The 24139-nt window shown below is 31.9% G+C and overlaps 2 protein-coding genes and 1 long non-coding RNA gene across 8 annotated transcripts in view; 1 reads left to right on the top strand and 2 right to left on the bottom strand.

The window, feature by feature from the left end:
* The window catches only part of kif16ba (kinesin family member 16Ba), a 42619-nt gene extending 34195 nt beyond the window's left edge, over nucleotides 1–8424 (bottom strand). For all 6 annotated transcript variants that reach the window (XR_015477006.1, XM_087237739.1, XM_087237737.1 and 3 more), the window contains exons 1-9: nucleotides 8162–8424; nucleotides 6287–6356; nucleotides 6074–6187; nucleotides 3730–3846; nucleotides 3562–3659; nucleotides 2261–2370; nucleotides 1487–1629; nucleotides 889–1057; nucleotides 673–804 (exon numbers count right to left, since the gene is read on the bottom strand). Coding sequence is in view for 5 of the 6 variants with exons in the window: in XM_087237739.1 (XP_087093865.1) it covers nucleotides 673–804; nucleotides 889–1057; nucleotides 1487–1629; nucleotides 2261–2370; nucleotides 3562–3659; nucleotides 3730–3846; nucleotides 6074–6187; nucleotides 6287–6356; nucleotides 8162–8208 (1000 nt within the window). In the remaining variant the exon portion in view is untranslated. The remainder of the gene's footprint in view (nucleotides 1–672; nucleotides 805–888; nucleotides 1058–1486; nucleotides 1630–2260; nucleotides 2371–3561; nucleotides 3660–3729; nucleotides 3847–6073; nucleotides 6188–6286; nucleotides 6357–8161) is intronic.
* A 3140-nt stretch (nucleotides 8425–11564) lies between these two features.
* LOC147837517 (uncharacterized) lies at nucleotides 11565–20968 on the bottom strand. The gene is made up of 2 exons (XR_015477013.1): nucleotides 20690–20968; nucleotides 11565–12882 (listed from the first exon to the last, which is right to left on the bottom strand). It is a non-coding gene; the product is annotated as an uncharacterized LOC147837517 (long non-coding RNA).
* The window catches only part of mast1a (microtubule associated serine/threonine kinase 1a), a 100347-nt gene continuing 96629 nt past the window's right edge, over nucleotides 20422–24139 (top strand). Inside the window, exon 1 of the mRNA XM_087237733.1 lies at nucleotides 20422–20810. Coding sequence (XP_087093859.1) covers nucleotides 20760–20810 — 51 coding nt within the window. The 5' untranslated portion in view covers nucleotides 20422–20759. The remainder of the gene's footprint in view (nucleotides 20811–24139) is intronic.

Below are 24139 nucleotides of genomic sequence, written 5' to 3' on the forward strand. Positions count from 1 at the left end.
ACTCAGTATTCGTTTAATATTTGCTCAGTAAAGCAATAATTTACAACCAAAATAGATAAATAATAAAAATAAAATATTTGAAAAAATTATAACAAATATAAAACATGTAAAAAAGAAATTAAAATTAAAATACATAAAATAAATAATAAATAAAACAAATAAATAAATACAAAATAATTAAATAAATAAACAAATAAACAAATAAAATTAATTAATTAATTATTAAATATTTATTAAAAAAGAATAATAAATAAATAAATAAATAAATAAAATACATTATTATAAAACCATAAAATTGTATAAAATTGTAAAACTCCTACTGTGGATTAAATAAATAAAAAATAAAATAAATAAATAAATAATAAATAAAAATAAATAAATAAATAAATAATAAATAAAAATAAATAAATAAACAAATAAATAAATAAATAAATAAAATAAAATAAAATCCATTATTATAAAACCATAAAATTGTATAAAATTGTAAAACTCCTACTGTGGATTAAATAAATAAAAAAATAAAATAAATAAATAAATAATAAATAAAAATAAATAAATAAAATAAAAAAAAATCCATTATTATAAAACCATAAAATTGTAAAATTCCAACTGTGGATTAAAAATAAATAAATAAACAGATGCAGTCAAAACAACAACAGTCATGTGACTCACTAGCGATCATGATGGTTTTTGAGTTTCCTCCCAGACTGTCCTTCAGCAGCCACGTCAGCACAGAGTCTCTGTAAGGAACAAACACTTGCTTCTTCTTCAGTTGACTGTTTCCTCCTTCCTGCGACAGATCCGCTACAAATGCAAAACTTTCAGCCATTAATACTCAAACATTCATACATGTATGAAAACAACACAATAATGATAAAAGCCTCTCACCTAAGGCTGAGATAACGTTGCCCAAAGTGACCAGAGATTTGTTGATATTTCCACCCTCTTTGAGCCGGACACCAGTGGCTCCAGTGGCATCTGCTCGTTCACTGCCCGCCAAATCCACCAGATGAATCTTGCTAACTGTCTCACTCGGCATCTCAGCGTCAAACTTAGCCTGTCAGGGGGGGAAAATCAATGAGATTTACAGTAATAAGCAAAAGTCTTAAGCACTATACCAGCTTTGTTGGGCTAAAACTTTTGCACAATACATAACCAATCAGTCTCTGTTTAAAAACTGAACAGAATAACATATAGGAAGCAACAACAACACAAGGTTTCCCCTTTAAGCAAAAGTCTATGTTTAATGTGGCTTCCCTTGGTACTGTTTTCATACAGCCTCAATAATGTTCAGGTCTGGACTCTGTGGAGGCCATTTCATTACTATTATCATGCAAAAAAATGAAAACTATTACCACTGAAGTCCTTCCACTACTGATGCCTTCCACTACTGTGAAACGGGTCCATGGTGTGCTAACAGTTTTTATTGCAGAAGTTAAGCCAGCCAGTAAACTGTGTATTTATGTGCGTATTGTACGCCAGTCACCTGTGTGAAGTTGATGGTGAAGATGGCATGCGAGCGGCTGCTGGCGTCGTTCATGCCTGTGCTAGCTGTGGTGCGGTTGATGTTTCCAGCCTCCATCAGCTCCTCCACGTCACTGTAGTTCTGCACCAGGTGCTTCGACAGATCTGGAATCAGTGAAGAAACATTTGTAAACACTGACAGCGACTGTCAATCCAGACGCCTATGAAAGAGGCCTTTAATTGGTTTATAACAGCCTGAATTGCAAGATTTACAGCCAATATTTAAATGGCTTTCAATATTTCATGCAATACTACTTAATACTGCAATATTTATTTAATATGTACTCAATATTTATTAAAATATCGTAAGTTGTTCCATAGTTATGTAAAGTATTGCTAATTTTTACTGATATTTACTCAATATTTTCTGATATTGCAATTTTAAAATCTGCCTAATAGCTAAATACATTTAACAATATCGTTAAAAACTGTTATGTACTATGAAAGTCAAGAGGTATATTTGCTTAGTTAATACTAGAAGACATAACATCTTTATTAAGGTAAAAAAAAAAAAAATATATATATATATATATATATATATATATATATATATATATATATAAATATATAAAAAATATATATATATATATATATATATATAAATATATATATAAAAAAAAAAATATATATATATATATATATATATATATATATATATATATATATATATTAAATGTCTGTTATCCATTACATAAATTTGGAGATTTTTGGTTGCGGTTTAAAGTCACGGTCTTACCTTCTACATAGGGTCCCTCTTTAGGGTGCTCTCTGACTCTGAGGTTATAAGTTTTTGCCATCTTTCTCCGTAACAAATCCCGCACGCGCTCGTTGTAAATCTCCAAATAGCTGCCAGCATAAACAAAAAAATAAATAAATAAATCACAGTAAGAGCTGTATTTCCACATGCACACTTCAAATGACTTTTATTTTGTACACGCACATTACTATAGCTACTGCAAGAGCATCATTTCTGTGCTATCGGTTTCTATAAGGCAGATATAGTAACATTGGCAATAAATATTAAATACCTAAATAAATAAATAGTCAATAACCCTTAAATGTCTGAGTTTATGGCAGAAAACTGACTGAAATCAGTAGAGATGTATGCTATATCGGCAGCCATATCGGCCGATATAATGTTTATCAATATCGGTCCAATAAAAAAAATTCAACCGGTATCTCAAAGCCAATAAATTATGTATTTTTCTGCAGGTTGAACCTCTTCACAGGCTTGCTACCTGCCACATTTTTATTATTTTACTGGTATTTTGATTTTCGTTAATGTTTAGTGACTTAGTTGCTTTATTTATGCTTTTTTGTCTGGCAGTAAATTTTTTTAAACATAAAAGAAAGACGGCTGTATAAAAGAATAGTTTATTAATAAAATTCAGAGATCAGCTCAAATATTTCTGAAGTTACTGTATGTGTTTGCATTTCATTTTTGCAATCATGCAGAAAAATTCTAAAAAAGTACAGTTATCGGTTAATATATCGGTAAATAATTATCGGTTATCAGTAGGGCTGAATCTGCGGACAATTTTTGCAATTTCTGTGCACAATTTTGTAAAAAATCTGCAGATTTATGCAGAATAATTTTGGGAGTATTGTAAACACTTAATATATGAAATAAAAAATTATATAATAACAATGAAAATCCAATTAAATCCACTTTTTTTGGTAAACAAAGCAAGTTTCTCATATAATATATCTACTAAAAGACAGAAATATTTTATTACAAACTGCATTGTAAATTTGATTGATTGATTGATTTGATTGATTGAAAATTGATTGAATAAAAATAAATGTACACACATTTACACAAGAAAAGAAATAGACTTAATGATGGGCTGGAAATCTGCGGATTTCTGTGTGCGCAGATTGTGTGTGGGCCTAGTTATTGGTCAGAAATTCAACATCGGTGATCCCTAGATTTTTTTCTTATTGCTAAAGCTAATAATGCAGATCGATGGTGCACACTATGAGTTATCTGTTTCTGCTCATGTTTTTGTTCATCAATGACTCCAGAACTCAACTTACCTGACCTCCGTACGGAAAGAGGCTTCATCTCTCCGAGTCATTCCTGAAATCCGGCTGAATAATCCTTCACAGATGCGTGGGATCAGTCCGAGGTCTCCCTATAAAGTAGCAAGTCATGACTCAGAGCCAATATTCAGCTCGCGAAAAGTTTAAACAGAAAGAACTTACAGGGATTCCCATCATGGTGTGTGACTTCCCTGATCCAGTCTGACCATAAGCAAAGATGCAAGCATTATATCCTTCAAATGCTGACTTCAACACATCTGTGCCCAGATCCTTAAACACCTGAAATCACACATACATGCGGGGGATGTTACTGCATGGGTTAATGTGTCAGTGCAAAAAAAAAAATCAAAAGCTAATCATAAAGTCAAGATATGGACTCAAATGTACTGCTAACAATGCCTTTAGGATCAGGATTTAAAATCTGCCTCTGGGAAGCCAGCCCTGAATCTCACTATTTTTGTTTTTAAATGTACCAGATGGTTGTTACATATCAAGAAACAAACCTTTCTGAACACAAACGCTCAGAGGATTAATTACGAATCAGACCTGATTAGTATTCGGTATAAATGGGGCCATTTAAAAGTTTTATTGTTCACTGGTATTATAAAAAAAATTACACACACTTACACACACTTACACACACTTACACACACTTACACACACTTACACACACTTACACACACTTACACACACTTACACACACACACACACACACACACACACACACACACACAAACAAACAAACAAACAAACACACACATATATATATATTAAAATTAAAATATATATATATTATATATAATATATTAAAATATAATAAATAATAAATACATTTAATATAATAAAAATTGGTCATATAAATAAAATTATAATTATTATTTTTTATTTTTTTATTTACAACAAATAATATAACATACATACATACACACATATATAATATAATATAATATAATATAATATAATATAATATAATATTATATATATATATATATATATATATATATATATATATATATATATATATATATATATATATATATAAACATGTAATCATTTTTATAACATACATGTAGAAATATGCCAGTAATATAATAATATAACTGTAAAAAATAATTGTTAAAGCAATAATAAGTAAAACAATTATTAAAGTAACAACTTAACTAATAATTATAATATAAATATTATAAATGTGGAGTTTATTTATTATGTTTAAGCCCAACTACAACAACAGTAATAATAAATTATTTGACAATTGTGACAATTGTGATTGTGCAAATAAATAAAATCTTATAAAAATATAGAAATTTGGGCTCATAATTAAATAATTAAGAGAGAGAGTTTTAATTTTATTGCCATTTCAGCTTCTATGGCTATGTCATGGCAAAAAAAAAACAAATCAAGTTTACCACATTTTATAAATACCACTTTTCTATAGTAATAAAAATGTCCTAATAATTAAAAGTCATTAACAGCAATAAATAATACACAAAGTAAAATAAATAAATAATAATAATGATAATATACAAGATAAAAATCTAAAAGTTTTTTAAGGTTTCCTTTTGATAAAAATTCTACAATTTTAGAAGGATTTACATTTTAAAAAAATATTAAATAATTTATCATCCTAATTCATGTTAAATAGAATTAGCATTGGGGCAATAATAAGATAGTCTCAAAATAAATCAAGTAATGCATTTTAATAACTCGTTTATCTGAAGAGACTTCATTTATGTCAATCAGTTTTATTTAAGGAAATCACAATTAGTTTACATTATTACGAAAATAAAAGTAAATAATCACGTGTAACTATTTTCTTTAACTATTTAAAGTTTAAAGTGTTTTAGTGGGAAAATACCTATTAAGATTATTATTATGGATTGATAATCACATAATTTTTTTTAATTATTATGCCCTTTGGATTCAACTAAAATATTAGTTTTTCATTAATTAAATTATACAGTTTTTAATTATGAGCAATTTTAAAGCAAATGCAGATTACGTACATACTACTCATCCACCTAAAGCACTAACAGCTCATTTGTTTTGACACCTTAATATTGTATGTGTATGTAAATGCATTTATTTATTTATATACTTTTTTATTTATATATAAATATATATATATATATATATATATAAATATATTTATATATAAATATATATATATATATATATATATATATATATATATATATATATATATATATATATATATATATATATATATATATATATATATATATATATATATATATATATATATATATATATATATATATATATATATATATATATATATATGCATACATATATATATATATATATATATATATATATATATATATATATATATATATATATATATATATATATATATATATATAATTTTGTGTGTTTTCTTTTCTTCAGTACATGTTAAAAGTTCCTTAAAAATTATTATAGCAGTTAAAATAATAATAATAATATTGATGCACTTTATTGAAATCTATTCACATTTTCCACTGACCTTCTCCTGTGAGACAAAGCAGGCGTTTTTACAGTCTGACGAGTCGTAAGAGAAATCATAAGTGAAAGTCTTGGTTTTCTCCCGTACAGAGTCTCCAGTCACTCCGTCTGGAATCTAAAATGTAAAAAAAAAAAAAAAAAAAAAACCCATCGCAATTAGTCTAGAACCGACACTTTAATCTGAAGAGATCAATGGTTTGTGGATGCTCAGTACTTTTAAGTTGGAGATGGTGGTTTTATTTCCTTCCATTTCAATGATGCATTTGCCAGACAGGTCTTTCTCCCTGTGCCAGAGAAATCAATAATGCATTAATAAAAGATATGTTTATGCACTTCATTTATTACTGACGCACAGGGTAAACATTCAGGCATTTACTCTCGAGGGAGATGATTTAATTTAGAGCACTCAACACGTTAAATAAGGTGTCTACTATAGACCTAATGCTTTTATAAACCGTTTAAGATGTAAAGCCGGAAAAAAGTGGTAAATGCTTCAATTATAAGCATTTTTAAATGATCAAATTATGTTTCTCAAGGTAAATTATAGCATTTTGCTTACAGTTAAAGTTTAAACTAATTAAAAAGTTTTTTGGCATGCCACTTTATTATCCGACTCGGGCAAGGGAACAAATTATTGCCTAAAACATATTTCTGCTCTTCTGTTATAGTGTTAAAGAATGAGCTTTATAGTGTACATTCCCACAGGACGTACTACAAAATAGCATATTTTGTCAGTGAAATATTATCATTAAGCTGCAAGTTTATTTGCATATAAAAATAAAATCCCCAAAATCGTTTTTTTAATTAAGAGCTAATTTTAACACTCTCATTTATGTCATTAATGTTTGCTTCTACATTTGCTCTAACACATTCAAGAACAAAAACAATTCCTCCATATACATTATAATTCAAATATAAATATTTTATTGACATATAATAAATATTTTATTATTTGATATGATTTATATGTATAAAAATATTGTCATTAATATCAATTTTCTCTCTCTCTCTCTCTCTCTCTCTCTCTCTCTCTCTCTATATATATATATATATATATATATATATATATATATATATATATATATATATATATATATATATATATATATATATATTCACTGTGGTGCAGTGGATAACACAATCACCTCACAGAGAAGGTTTGCAAGTTCTATTTATTATTATTTATGTTATTATCATTATGCTTGCTGGTACAAATAATAATAATAATAATAATTGGAATTAGTAATAAATATTAATAACAGTAATGAATATAAAAGTCATAATAAATTGGGAGCCAAAAAAAAACCTCGAAAATGCCAAAAAATAAATCTGATATAAAAATAAACATCTTTCATGGCCAGAAACTAAATAAAGTAAAAAACAATTGGATCATTTTTCATCTAATCCATTTAGTATATATTTTATTTACTGTCTTAAATAGACTACAGTGAGAAATCATACCTTAACTACCCAATAACCACCTCCCAAAAAACTTTAACCTAAATAACCAACATCTATATTTTATAATTTAATAATCCTATGATTGTTATTACTATATTTTTATTTTATTGAGTTTGATTTTAATTGTTATAAAATAAAAAATAATAAACACAACAATTATAATCTCCTAAAAGAACAATGTCAACAATAATAAGACTAATTTTCATCATTCATTCATTCATTCATTTTACTCCGGCTTAGTCTCTTTTATCATCAGGGGTCGCCACAGCAGAATGAACCGCCAACTTATCCAGCATATGTTTTGCACCGCGGATGCCCTTCCAGCTGCAACCCAGTACTAGGAAACTAATTTGCATCATTATTAGCAAATTTGCATCTTTAAAATTAGTAACAATACATACAGCACAGTGGGTTAACCAATAATAACGTAAATATAAATCGATTATTAATAACACATTATTATTATTATTATTATTATTATTAAACTCAGAGCTCACGAGTTTGCGGTGGGTTTAATACCGTTACTTGTGTAAATTTCACGCTGCAGCTTTTGAGAGAGTCATACAGACATGTGGTTGACATACTTATTCACATACAAATAATTATTCGCGTATTTCTGGTCACTCACCGTCTGTTCATGGGACGAACCCGCACTGCCACCCGGACCGATGCCATGGCACATCCCTGAACACCAAAACACACACACACAACACACACACACTTCAGCCGCTTCTTCTCATATGCGACTGGCACACCTGTACCCGGCGAAAAACAGCTCGAAAATAAGCTGTCGCCCGGCTAGTGTTCACTCAACAGTCATCGCGAAAACAGGACGAGTTTACGGGCAGGACGCCGTTGTTTCTGTTCGTATTATTTTTCCCGGAGTGATTCGCAATGTCCTGCTCTTTTGCTGGCATTCAGGACGTGTGGCGGAGTCGAGTGCGCCACCTGCCGGTCTGGAATTATCAGGAATCACAATGGATCAAGCTGGGAATGGAATGGAGATAAGCAAGTATATCCCGGAAACTATTTTAATGAGACCTATCATGCCTCTTTTTACAAGAGGTAAATCGCGGCATAATACTTTTTACAAGAGGTAAAAAGAGTCTCTGATGTGCCCAGAGTGTGTATATGAGTTTCAGCTCAAAATACCACACAAATATTGTTTTATAGCTCTTTGAAACTTCTTATTACAGGCTTTGATTCACATCGTGGCATTTTTATTATGCTTTTAAACAACAGATACATGACAATATAGTAAACAAAATAATGCAAGGGTGATAGAAAGTAAATAATAACAACAGCACAGAAAATAAATAAATAAAACAAACATGAAACAATTAACTAAAATTTCAAGGGGGTCCCTAAGAAGTACTTAAATCAAACAGAGTACATCACATCATAACAAACATACAGCTAAAAAAATAAAATAAAAAAATAAAAAAACAAGCAGCACACTTCACCTAAAACACTCTGCACAGTCTAAAGCCTACCCAAACAAAAACATATCAAGCAAATAATATGATATACAAAAAATCAGCAATTGCAACCAAAATTAATAACATTTACAAGTTTTTTACAAAAACAAAGATAGATTAATCCTGAAAAGACAGAAGAAGGGAGATTAATCCAGTCAAAAGGAGCTTTGTATTGAAAGGACCTACGGCCACTTAACTATTTTTATAAACAGCATAAAAACAGGTGACCTGGATTTGTTTAATTAATTATGATTTTATGATGGTGCTCTTTATTTGTCTTTGTGCTCATTTGCTATTGTTAATCCTTTCTGTACTTTTCTATTTGAATTAGTAGGCCTACGTTTAATCCAATAGGCTAATAACAGCATGTTCTAGTTAACCTTAACCTGCATATCCTTTAATTAGTTCTAACTGATACTAATCTACCGGATAATTAATGTTCTATTTTCTATTCTATTTTATTTTATTCTATTCTATTCAGTTATATTACTTTTTTAATAAGAGGCATATCTCTTTATAAAATATAATATAACAATAAATGACCAACTAAATTCTTAAAATTTTATTTTTATCAAATAAATACTAAAAACAAAAACAAATATATATACATACACACATATATATATATATATATATATATATATATATATATATATATATATATATATATATATATATATATATATATATATATATATATATAAATGAAACAATAAATATACATTACAGCTGAGTGGAAATCCAATTAAAATCTAATTAAATATGAAATGCATATATAAAAAATGACTACTGTAAAATTTCAAGTGAAGTAAAAAATTGAAATAAAGGCTAATTCAAAATGAAAAAAAATGCACTTAAAGATTATTTAGCTTTTTATTAACAGTAGTAGATTGTTTTATAAGGTTTCTCTCTCTAGATGTTACATTCAGAACATACGTAATAGCATTATTTAGCATGCTATTTAAACACGTCCTATAGCTGCTGGCCTTCACTGTAAAATTCAATTCAAGTTTATTTGTATAGCACTTTTTACAATATTTAGTATTTTAAAGCATTCATATATTGCAATCAATGTTAACAAAGTGATTAGTTAGCCTATTTTACTCTTATTTTTAATTGAGTACACCTGTTGCCTTAATCGCAACAAGTTGATTTTACTTTAAAAAAGTAGCCTAAGTAAACCCATTGACTTAACTTTTATAATTATGCACATTTTCATTGTAGGCTATTATAACAAAATTACAATAAGGCAAAATTCGAATAACAACTTTCATCTACATTAATAGAACAGAGTATAAATAATAAAATCAATAAAATAGTAATACAAAAAGAACACAACTAAAAGAAAGAAAGAAAGAAAGAAAGAAAGAACATTTACACCAGGTCTTCTATTAATTTAGCCTACATTTTTTCAATAAACAGTCTTCTTCCATGTTGATTGTAGCAACTTTAAAGATTTACAGTATAACCAAAATTTCATTCGGAAAACTAAAAATAGTGGTTTTGTTTTAAGGCACTTGCATTTATGAATATAACATTTCCCCAAAACTAGAATTCAATACAAATTGAATATTATTATCTTTCCCTATAATAAACCAAAGAAAATATAATTTTTAGAAAATTGGGAGGAAAACTTGAGACAAATCTTTAACCACTCGAATTATAATTATGAGCACAGTTTATTTACTTAATGATTATAATTGGCAACGAGTTTGCGCTCTTTTTACAGTATCACTTTCCACAGGAATGAGGATTGACAGTTCATCTGATGCCAACCTGAATCTCTTCATGTTCCTGTACACAATCAGATGGTAACATAAGCTCTGTAAGGTAAGTTAAAGTGCATCCAGGAGGTTAAACATATAAAATAAATTAAATAAATCGTAGAATAAATCCCGACAGGTTTATCAGCAGCCTGACGCAAAGTTGAATAAGACGGAAGGACTTTCAAAAACAGTACTCGACAGGGGCGGACTGGCCATCTGGCAATTCTGGCAAATGCCAGAAGGGCCGGACCAATTTTTAAATGTGGGCCGGTCAGTTTATTTTTTTTTTTCTTGTTTTTTTTTTTATATGTATTGTTTTTACGTGCAGTCAGCTTTTATCTCTTGCTAGATGTCATATTATGATGTTGATAAAAAATAAATAAATAAATAAAAATAATAATAATAATATTAATAATAAATGTTAAGCATTTGGCCCAATCGGCGACGGCCGCCTGATTTCAAGATTGGCCGACCCAATCCGAGGTCACCCGGACGTTATCAAAATTTAGGAAGAATGTCATATTATATTTTACCATCTGTACACCAAAATAAATACTGAATGTGCGTGTCCATGGGTGGGGCTGTGTCGGTGTGGTAATGTGGGCTGATCTGGCTACAGTGCCAGGGCTGAATTTTTGTCCCAGTCCGCCCCTGGTACTCGATGTACTTCATCTCGCTTATTAAACTGCCACTTGCCACAAAACATAAAAATTACACACAAAACATTCTTTTCAGTCATAGTTTATTAGTACTTTAATTAATTACAAAGTCAACAGAGACAAAAACAGTTGATGAAGAGCGCTTTATTTAGTCACAAGATGGCGCAAAACCGCCAAAAACGCAAAACTGACAGACATGAAACCGGTTGAAGCACGACGTACATTGCATTCATCACTCAAAAGACGTCGTCAAAATCAGGTAAAAACGTGACAGACAAACAGATACAATAACTTGCACAATATTCAGTCACAGTATGCAAAGCTGACAGACACAAAAGTGACTGAATAGACAAGCCTAAGTATTCATTCACACAAAGACACCAAACAGTCAAAAACAGACAGACAAGCAGACTGACAGACAAGCAGGTCTGAATGTGGATGTAAGTATATGGATGTGAATTCACTGATGATCAAGTTGATTTGATGTTCCCGGTTGAGTCTGTGTTATTCAAGGGTTGTTATCTTTTAATAACATACCCTGAATGTCGCGACTGACCAATCAGAATCGAGTATTCCAGACAGCCGTGTAATAATAGTTCAGCTTTTATTACATCAGCACAAACTGAGTTTATAAGGCAATTGCATTATGATCCATTAGAGCCAAAGTGCTTCAGTTTTTCAGCGTCCCCATGCGCTGATCCTGGATTTTCTTCCCACAGTTCATAGCAAGCGTCGCCACAGCGTAAGAGGAGAGGATGACGATGGTTGATCCCACAAAATGTGAGGAAGCCCCACGAGCTGGGATCTTTATGGCTCTGCGTGGTATGGATCCATCTGTGCGAGGTAAAGTTTGCGACACTGATTCCATGTTTCCAGAAAATAAGTTTTATTCCCCAGGAATTATTATTATTATTAAAATAATAATTCAGTCGAGATGCGTTTTAATTCATGAATGCCGGGTTTCTTCGGTCCGTTCCTTTTTTTATAGTCCCAGCTCATCCCGCCCTCCTTTAATCCCCAAATTAGCCCAGTGTCTCCGTGTGCGTCAATGGGATGTGAAACAGGTCAGCCTACAGAGGTCAGATAAAGCGGGATCGCACAGCCAGACACGTCTGACTTTAATTCTCCCTGAGGATCTGTACTACTGAGAAGGGATCTGAGTGACGGGAAGTCTCACACTAACACTATTAGTCTGACTAATAGTGTGTTAAACAAGTCAGAACTCTTTTCTTCTGAGTCACTTCACTGGTCTGCACTTTGTGATTGAATTGGAAGTTGCTGAGGCTTTTATTTCAGGATGTTGATGTTCTTCCAACTGAAACTGAATATTGAGTAGGGGGCGGGGCTTTCATTTTGCGCATCGTTCCCTCATAGCAAACTAACGGTCAGAAAATATGCAGTTGCTATGGAAACCCTCGGGTTGTCATCAACAGAAGGGCTGCAACTCTAAAAACAGAAACAAATGGTCAGACTTTCACTGAAGATTACCAAAACAAAAAAACTAAATTTAGTGGATTAATTTACATAGATTAATTATTCACATTAACAATAACAATGTGAGCTAGCAAAAGAGACATTGTTAATTTCAATTTCACATGGACTTTAAAAACCAACCCAGGCTCATTCTGAAAACGCACTGCCATATAGATTTCTGGAGAGTGTCAAATATGTACCATGCAGCTATTTTTTTGCAGTTTTTGTTTTCACGAATCCACCAAGGGGGCCCTTGGTGGATTCAAAAAACAAAAACTGCACAAAATCGTAGCTCCTGGGACGTATTTTTTACTCTTTAGAAATGTATACAGGTGTACGCTTTCAGAATGAGCCTGAATTGTCTTAAAAAGTTCTAAAGGAGTTTGCATGTATTTTGGACACTTACTGTAAGCTTGTCCAGCCTATCCGTATAAAAAAAAACAAAAAAAAAAATTATAAACATCAAAAATAAAGGTATTCATAATAAATAAGCAAAATAATTAACATTTGATATAATTTTTTAAATAAATAAATAAATCAATATATAATTATATAATATAATTCATTCTACAGTAATATCTGAGTAAATTAATATTATTTATTTACAATTTCATGACGCGGTGATGGATGGATGGATGGATAGATAGATAGATAGATAGATAGATAGATAGATAGATAGATAGATAGATAGATAGATAGATAGATAGATAGATAGATAGATAGATTAATTATTAACAGTTAATTAACAGTTAAGTTTATGTGAAAGTAAATAATCACAGAAGCTAAACATATTGATGTGTCAATAAAAATAAATGCATTTTTTAAGAAATGACAAATATAGAGTTTATGAATAGTAATGTTTGATATATGGTCTGGCACATATATAAAGAGTCAGATTCATCTGTAGGTTCTTTAAAGGCGATGATCTAACGGAGGCCATTAACAGCTGATGTCAGTCAAGGTTGTGCTGCTGTAAATAATCAGGTGACCCTCCAACTACTAGAATCATCATTAAACCTTTAATCCTGTTTGCTGTGTGTGTGTGTGCGTGCGTGCGTGTGTGTGTGTGTGATCAGATCTGTGCAGATTAAATTTTATTTTAGTAAATGCAGACAGCTAGTTATACCAGTATACAACTAATTTTCTTAAACTATTGTTATAATTTTTTAATTAAAAAATGTTCATTGTAATTTTTACTAAATGATTTAGGTTTCATGCTGACCTCTGCTATATTCTCCCACTATAGTCATAATTAATAAAAAAGCACAGAAATGTTTTGATTAAGCTAATTTACCTGTGACAAATTGAATGATCCGCTTGAGTAAATAATGCCGGTTTGTTCTTGGCAGTGTGTTAGGTTTAGCCAATACTGCCCTGCCAACTCAACTTCAAGAACAATTAACCATGTGACACAACAATTAGAAACGGAACAACACTCCTAAACAATCGTTACAGAGACTTTCTAATCTGATAATGAGTTATTTATGGCTTCCTCTTCTGGAAGAAACAAACTCTTTAAACAGCATCAGTAAAAATACATGTCAATTTGTACTTTGCCTATAAGTATACTACTCATTATTTGATTTAACAGGGCCGTATATACTCTTTACTGTTTTACAAGGTTTGTACATTCTCATAGCAACTGCTCTGAAAATAACCTGTTTGAGTGTTAGCAGGGGTTATGTTTTAAGAGTGTTTAGGTTAGTAGGGTTGCCACTCTAAACCAAATTGTCACCTTAGAATTATAGGGTTCTATCTGACATTTTTGTCAAAATTGAGTTATTAAATTACATCTTATTTACATTATATATTTTTTTTATAACTTGTTTACATTTTAGGACTTTTTATTTAAAAAACAAATGTTGCACACATACTGTTTGCTATGGAATGCACAAACTTTGAAGCTCAATATCTCAAAATCATTCAGAAAGCAGATAGAGCCTTATAATTCTCTATCTATTATAATATTTAAAAATATAAAGGTGACGAAATGAATTTCATGATCTATAATTAATAAATATTGATTATATTAACAACATGTCCTATATTTATTGTCAATTATTTTTCCAGTATTGTTGTAGAGATTTTAACATTTTGTTCATTTTGATGATTTACAGTCATTCTTGTATTAATGTGGTGTAGTTTGTTTTTTGGGTTAGCAGGGGTTATGTTTTAATAATGATTAGGTTAGATTAGTAGGGTAGCAACTCCTAGTGAAATGTCAAACTACCTGACTTTTTCACTGACAAAAAAAACAACTGAATTTTCATGATCTATAATGAATATTTAGATTCATAATGAATAAAATATTCATTATATTTACAACATTTACAATATTTATTGTGTCAATCTCTAAAATGTAAAGTTTTAACATGATTTTCTAGTACTATTGTTGAAGAGATTTTAACATTGTTTTAATTTTGATGATTTACAGTCATTTTTGTATTAAATGTGGTCTAGTTTTTTGGGTTAGTAGGGGTTATGTTTTAATAATGTTTAGGTTAGTAGAGTTGCCACTCCAAGAGAAATGTCAAACTCCCTGACTTTTCACTAACAATGAATTTTCATGATCTATAATGAATAAATATTGATTAAATTTACAACATATACAATATTTATTGTGTCAATCACTAAAATTAGAAATTTTAGCATGATTTTTCTAGTACTATTGTTGAAGAGATTTTAACATTTTGTTAATTTTGATGATTTACAGTCATTCATGTACTAAATATGATGCAGTTTGTTTTTTGGGTAAGCAGGGGTTGTGTTTTGATAATGTTTAGGTTAGGTTAGTAGAGTTGCCACTCCAAGAGAAATGTCAAACTCCTTGACTTTTAACTGAAAAAATAAATAAATAAAAAAATACTTTCATGATCTATAATGAATAAATATTGATTATATTTACAACATATACAATATTTATTGTGTCAATCGATAAAATTTGAAATTTTACATTTTTTTCTAGTACTGTTGTTGAAGAGATTTTAACATTTTTGGTAATTTTGATGATTTACTGTCATTCATATATTAAATATGATGCAGTTTTTTTTTTTTTTGTTTTTGTTTTTTTGATTTGCAGGGGTTATGTTTTGATTATGTTTAGGTTAGGTTAGTAAGGTTGCCACTCCAAGCCAAATGTCAACCTCCCTGACTTTTCACTGACCAAATAACTGAATTTTCAAGATCTATAATGAATAAAATATTAATATTCATATAATAAAATATTAATGTTTACAACATATACAGTATTCTTTGTATCAGTCTCTAAAATGTAAAGTTTTAACATGATTTTTAACATTTAGTTAATTTTGATGATTTAGAGTCACTCATGTTTTATATATGATGCAGTTTGTTTTGGGGGGGGGGGTTAGCAGGGGTTAGTGTTTTGATAATGTTTAGGTTAGGTTAGCAGGGTTGCCACTCCAAGAGAAATGTCAAACTCCCTGACTTTTCACTGACAAAAAAAAAAAAAAAAAGAAAGATTTTTTATAATCCATAATGAATAAATATTAATTATATTTACAACATATACAATATTCATGGTATCAATTGCTAAAATTAAAAAAATTTGCATGATTCTTTTAATACTATTGTTCAAGAGATTTCAACATTTTATTCATTTTGATGATTTAGAGTCATTAATGTATTAAACACGATGTAGTAAGATTTTTTTGGGTGAGCAGGGGTTTGTGTTTTGATTATGTTTAGGTTAGGTTATGTGGCCACTCCAAGCCAAATTTAAACTCCCTGACTTTTCACTAAAGAAAAACAAAAAAGCTGAATTTTCTTAACCTATAATGAATAAATAATCACTGTTCATTCAATTGTATTGATCATTAATTTATCATTCAGTTATAATATTCATTTTTTAATACTCTTAAATTATAATCACCCTAAATCAGGGATGTTCAAACTCGGTCCTGGAGGGCCGGTGTCCTGCATAGTTTAGCTCAAACTTCCACCAACACACCTGCCTGGAAGTCTAGTATACCTAGAAAGAACTTCATTAGGTGGTTCAGCTGTGTTTAACTGGGGTTGAAACTAAAATATGCAGGACACCACTGCTCTAAATATTTCAGAAAAGAGACGTGACATTTCTACTGTTCATCAGCAGATGTCAGTGTTCATTCTTTTACTTGCTAAACCTCACTTGAATGCATGTTAAGATGTTAGTACACTTAAATCAGGCTAGAATCACTTTATTCTTGCCAGCAGTTGATTTTTTATTTTTTTATTTTTTGCCAAATGTTTTTGACCTCCACTACAGTTAAATTTGCTTTCATTGCACTAGGGCTGTGGAATATAACGGTGTATATTGTATGCAAAAAAATAATAAAAATTCTATCGTTTCATAGTATGCATCGCTTATGGTGTAGCAAAATACATTTGTTTATGATAGTAGGTTACCTTTTCATCATTTATATCAGCACAATATTACACACTATACTAAGACAGAAACATGCATCGTTAGAAAGTTGGTCTTGAAAGTATGAGTGTTTACATTTTGTGGTATTTTATATCGGGCCTGTAATCATTCGTTTTTGAAAAGTGTTTTATGTTTCATTAATATTTATTTTCTATTTCTTCATTTTTAGTCAAACATTTGCCCTGAAGTTCAAACTAAAGTGAGAAACATGATCACATATGAATGAGCAATAATTTGAGCATTCATTCATTCATTTTCTTGTCCGCTTAGTCCCTTTATTAATCCGGGGTCACCGCAGCGGAATGAACCGCCAACTTATCCAGCATGTTTTTAAACAGCAGATGCCCTTCCAGCCACAACCCATCTCTGGGAATAATTTGAGCTCTTTAAAATGTAAAAAGAATAGTCCTTTCCATGTTGTTAATGTATATAAACTATTAATTGGTTGAATTACCTGAAATGGTCCTATATCATTATCAAGATATGAGATGACTTCATATTGTGATGAGATTTTTTTTATCATAAATCACCCAGCTCTTACTGTACTTGTCCATGTTGGCCTCTAATTCGTCTAATTTAATTTTTCAAAAAAAAAAAAAAGCATTAATACAGTACTTCTATTAGTATTATAGTACAGTCCCTGCTGAAAAATCCAGCTTAAACCAGCCTAGGCTGGTTGGCTGGTTTTAGCTGGTTGACCAGCCTGGTTTTAGAGGGGTTTTGGCCATTTCCAGGCTGGTTTCCAGCCATTTCCAGCCTGGTCTTAGCTGGTCAGGCTGGAAAATGACCAGCCAAATCCAGCTAAAACCAGCTTGACCAGTCTGGTTTAAGCTGGATATAGCTGGTTTTGGCTGGACTCCCAGCTTGGCTAGGCTGGTCAAGCTGGTTTTAGCTGGTCATCTCCCAGCCTGACCAGCTAAGACCAGGCTGGAAATGGCTGGAAACCAGCCTGGAAGTGGCCAAAACCCCGCTTAAACCAGCCTGGTCGACCAGCTAAAACCAGCCAACCAGCCTAGGCTGGTTTAAGCTGGATTTTTCAGCAGGGTACTTTTTTTTAAAATTAGAATATGCAAAAAGGTACATAAATTGGAATCATACAAAAACAAAGAAACATCAACAAAAACAACAACAACAAAAAAACAACAAAAAAACAAAACAAAAACAACATAGGCGTCTATACTTGATCCAGTCAATTTCGCTTCTTTCAGCTTTGCGTTTTTGACAGTTTGGCGCCATCTTGTGACTGAATAATGCAAGAGTTAGTGTAAACTCCAATAGCTGTTTTCCTTTCTGTCAGCTTTGCATTTATAAAGAATTACTAAACTATTATGACTATTAAAGAACAATGTTTTGTGACATAATAATCAAGATAAAGTATATCCAGGATGGTTGACTCCAGTTTGCGTCGGGCTGCTGATAAACCTGACAGGCTTTATTCTGTGACGACAACCTCCTGGATGTACTTTAGTTTTTTCCTCAAGTGTTTGTGACCATATCAGAACATATTTTTGGCCTATTTTGGGGTCAAAACCCACTTGTTAAAACAAAACATAACACTGAACTAGGTTAATTTGAGGGCTCTTATTGTTCATCTCTTATATTTCACGTTCCTTCATGTTTCAAAAAGAAATCGGTAGCACTGGTTTAAAATCAGGAAAACAGCGTTTAAACTGATTGCTGCTGTTGTTCTGGGTGTGCATGTGGATGATTTGCTGTAGTTTTCTTTTGTGTTTGTCTTTCTCTCATGTAATGGCTTTTACAGAAGCAGAGCTTTTGATTACAGATTCCTTGTGGGCGAATCTTCGCTCGTACTGCTGATTGCTTTCCGCTTGCCTACAGCTTTTAAATGTGTGTGTGAAATAAAGTGGAAGAATGTGGCAACACAATATATCATTTTAGCATTGACATCTCAATGTGCATATCTGCAATAGTCAGTTTAACCACAAGAGAGTGAAAGTTTTGTTAAGAAGGTCGCTGGTTTAAAGTTAAATAAACAGTTATTTGTGGTTTTCATTGGGAGTGTAACAATAATACAAAAACTGAACAGTTAAATATAAAATAAAACGGTCATCATTGTATAAATAATTCAATACAATAATATTGTATAATATGCTTTTAATCTTTAATAAACAATCTAATCATGTGATGTGACTATATAATAATTTTGTCCCTAAATTGGTGTTTAAAAAATTTAAAACTGCTTTTATTCTAGCCGAAATAAAAAAATAAGATTTTCTTCAGAAGAAAAAATATTATCAGACATACTGTGACAATTTCCTTGCTCTGTTAAACATCATTTGGGAAATATTAAAAAAAAAGTAAAATTCTGGGGGGGGGGGGGGGGGGGGGGGGGGGCTAATAATTAAGATATAATTAATAATTAGACTTCAATTGTACAGTATATTACACACTTATTAACATATTTTCATAGGCTTATCAACTTATATTCACATGCTTTTTAATGTGAATATGTTTTAAAATGTAATTAAATCATGTAATTTAAAGCTTTTTGACAATTTTTATAATTTTCTGCTCCCAAAATTCATGTTTGAATCAGTTTACCTGCAGATATTTTTGCAATTTATTATGTGATATGAATAATAATGTATTAATTATATTTAAATAATTTTACACACACACACGTATAGCCTACACATGCACGTACATAGAAACCTTTCATCAAGGTTGTCCTAAAACTGTTCAACAATGACCCATTCTTGACAAATGACTATATAGGCTATACATAAACACAATGCCAGAATCCCTGTCTAGCTCTGAGCTGGTTTTCTGAGATTTTACTCCAGTCCAGAGCTCAAAGGGTTACCGCGAGCGGATCCATTACACGCGCGCGCACTTGTTCTCCAGGGCACTACACAGTGTGCATCTCTCAGCTAGTGCACATTCTACACGCAACGAATAATTACTGTAGCCTACTCCATTCAGAAACAAGCTCGCGGCGGCAATCAGGCCAGGATGCATTTCACATTAGCGATGCCATTACTGCTCCAGCTGCCGGAGAATATGATCTGATGGCGGTGTCCTCTGGGGGACGGCCGGCGGTCCATTAGTGCGGCTGGACGCCTCTTTAGGGCTCCAGATGTCCAAAAGGACCGCTCTCCGAAAGCACGCGCGGAGGATACGGAAAGTGACGATCGAGATCACTCAGGATGAAAATTTTACTCGTTTCTGACAGACAAAACTAGTCACGTTTAGCCTTTATCGGAGCATTTTAATCCCAATAATTTTAAAAGGCGGGTGTTTTGGTGTGTCTCGCGAATGCATCGTATTGCAACGCCCATGCTCGTCTTTACCTGAGGAGGGAAATGCAAACAAGGGGAAACTTCTGAGCATCACCTGAGGGCGCCTGTCTGTCACCACGTGCACTCGGTAAGCCGTGAAGCGGCTTTTTAGACAGACCGACACGATGAGCGATAGCATGGATGACTCCGGTATTATTCGCCGGCGGAGGATGCAGGTGAGACGACGTTTTGTATCACTTGATATTCATAAATGTGCTCGCATTAAAGCAGCCACGGACGATTTACTTCGCTTATTTGCCTAAAAACGCCTGTACTACTACCTGACTGAAATAGAAGCCACAGCTGTTTAGTCGAAGAGCCAATCAGGAACGCCCTTTTGTCTGTCAGTCATCTGTCACATTGACATCAGGTTGGCTGTCGTCACTTCAGAAGGCGGGGTCTGAGTCATTTACGTAAACTAAACTGAATAAGTTTTTACAACTGTAAAATATTTTAGTGCTTTACCATCAAAACCAAACAAGACATCTTAAATTTGGTCCACATTGGATATCATCTTATATTTCAGGGAAGTGACTGGATGTGCACCAAAATAAAATAAAAATCCACCTGCGATGCTGTAGCCAGGTTTCCATTGTAACGCGAAGCTAATCTTTTCAAATTTTGCACAAAATAATAATATTAAGGTTAATAAATCAAGTTGTTAGAGCAGCTGACTGTAGGATTGGTAACCTAGCAACCAACAGTAAACAAGGCAAGCATAATGTTAAAGTCTAGATAGGATACAGCTGCAGATATGCACAAAGCACAATTTTTGTAGCACTGTATAATATATATTTTTTACAGTATGGTTGGGGTGGATGTAGGCGTTAATAAAATACAATTTATTGGGTAATTTAATAAATAACATAAACAATATTTAGTAAAACTATTGTTTTTACATTACTGTGACAGTTGGGGTTAAGGTTGGCGTAGACGTTAATGAAATTTCGTCGGCAGAGGATGCAGGTGAGGCATTTTGTATCACTTGTTGTACATAAATGTACTAAGGGTGATTTATGGTTATTTCCCCTAAAAAAAACGCCTGCACTACTACCTGACTGAAGCCACAGCTGTTTTGACGACAAGCCAATCAGGAACGCCCTTTCGTCTGTCAGTCATCTGTCAAATTGACATCAGGTTGGCTGTCGTCACTTCAGAAGGCGGGGTCTGAAGAGAGTGTGTCATTTACGATAACTAAACTGAATAAGTTAGCAATCTGCCAAACATTTTAGTGCTTTACCAAGAAAACCAAACAAGACATCTTATATTTGGTCCACATTGGATATTATCTTTTATTTTAGAGAAATGACTGAATGTCTACCCCCCAAAAAAACAAAAACAAATCCATCTTCGATGCTGTAGCCAGGTTTCCTTAATGGCCTGAAGCTAATCTTTTCAATCTGTGCACAAAATAATAATAATAATAAAATCCCAAATGTGAATTGGGTGGATTTCCATCAAGTTGTTACAGCAGCTGACTGTAGTATTGGTAACCTAGCAACCAACAGTAAACAAGGCAAGCATATGGGTAAAGTCTATTTAGGATACAGCTGCATATACGCACATCAATATAGCATAATTTTTGTAACACTGTATAACAATAATAATTATTTTTACAGTACTTTGATGGTTGAGGTGGGTGTAGGCGTTAATAAAACAAAATTGATTGAGTAATTTAAAAAATATTAAATAATACTCGGTACAACTACTGTTTTTACGTAACTGTGATGGTTGGTTTTAGGGTTGGAGTAGGGGTAGACGTTAATAAAATACAATAAATGAGATATTTAATAAATAATATAAATAATTCTTGTTAACTTCCAGTCACAACCGTATCTGATCTAGCCGATAAAGTCAGAGTTTATTTGACAAATGGATTTTAATCTTCAATTTGTATTAACCATTTTTATCAAAAGTCCAAATTCACCTTAAATTAGCATTAAAATATTTGCGTATTAAGAACATTTTAATTGAATGGTTATTTTAACCATTTTCTATTTTTGCTATTTAATAACTTTGTTGAAATAAAACACATATCTATGATTTTTACTAAATATGTGTGTACTTCTTTCTAACATTGTTATTTTATGTCAATTAAAACACAAAAGAGTTCTGATTATTTCTACCTAGAACTACCATAGCAGTCAGAATGACCGCATGCATTTCAGTGGCTGTGGCCGAAACTGCCGATTATCCAGTAGGAACTGCATTTGAATTTAAACGTACTACTCGACCATTAGAAAAGTACGTTCTATACAGTATGAATGTCTGTTGTATGAATGGAACTCGGACATAGTACATCCATCATGTCATGATCACATGACCTACCCGCATGAATTGCGTCTGTTCACTCCCATTCATAAATTCTCTTGCGGGGCATCATGGCAAAGCGTAGCATCCATATGATGCACACTTCAGAATCTAGCCGGAAGTAGTAGGTCATCCAGGTACTTCTCACATACTGATTTTTGAATTCTATGAATTTGGACATACTACTTGGCTCGCATACTGATTTTAGCATACTATAAAGTATGGAAGTATGTGATTTTGAATGCAACCAACGTCTGCTACTTTTCCCCATGACTTTAAATATACATTCCTCTGTTGCCTAGCAACTTCCTGCTAACAAAAACATAACTTTCTGCTGGCAAAAACATAACTTAACTTCAGATATGTCTTTTAAAATATCATATTCAGTGCCGTGAAAAAGCCTTCTCCTCTGCTTTTGCGGGTGGTTCACTAATGTTTTGCTAATGTTGATTCGCTAATGTTAGTAGCCTATACATTTATAGACTATATTACCAAAAAGAATGCATTTTAGGGTGATGACTTAATTAAATATGATGACAGACATTCAAAGCTTAATTTAGTATCTCAATAGAAACTTTGAATGTAAGTATGACGTGATAATATGACATCTTATATGAGTGTACTTGTGGAATTCAGGCAGTTTCAGTGGTAACAGAGGGTAATGAAAGCCCAGATTGCTAATTAAACACAGTTATATGACAATGTTGTCAAAATTATATCTGCCTGCACAGATCCACAAAACCTGCTAAAAACATATTATGTATGCCAGACCAGTAGATGGCAATGTCTTTTTGTAAATAAACTCTATACGCCTGTACACATTTGGTCCTGTAGTCAATCACTGTGGTATTTGTCCTTGATTGTGAAACGAACATGTAATACTCACGTACACAACATTAATCTTTGTTTGCACAGTCCAATTTAGTGACATTTAGCACCACTTCTTTGCTCGACGGAAAGTAAGTGCTATCTAAACCATAACAGTAACGATTAGATTTGTTTTCATTGTCAGTCACTCACTAGGTTCCAGCGTACATGCAGGAGTTCATATTTGCTTTGTGCTTTGGGAGTTATTGTTTTCATCTCTCCGGTTCTCGCCCAGAGCAACATCAACGGGGGGGAAAAAAGAGAGCATAAAGGAGGCTTGGAGCTGTTGTGTTATTGTTGGTACGGTGCGGAAACCATCTGCTGTTCT

The sequence above is a fragment of the Danio rerio genome, chromosome 1 (assembly GCF_052040795.2).
Source record: "Danio rerio strain M-AB ecotype USA chromosome 1, GRCz13ab, whole genome shotgun sequence".
In the NCBI taxonomy this organism is placed as follows: domain Eukaryota; kingdom Metazoa; phylum Chordata; class Actinopteri; order Cypriniformes; family Danionidae; genus Danio; species Danio rerio.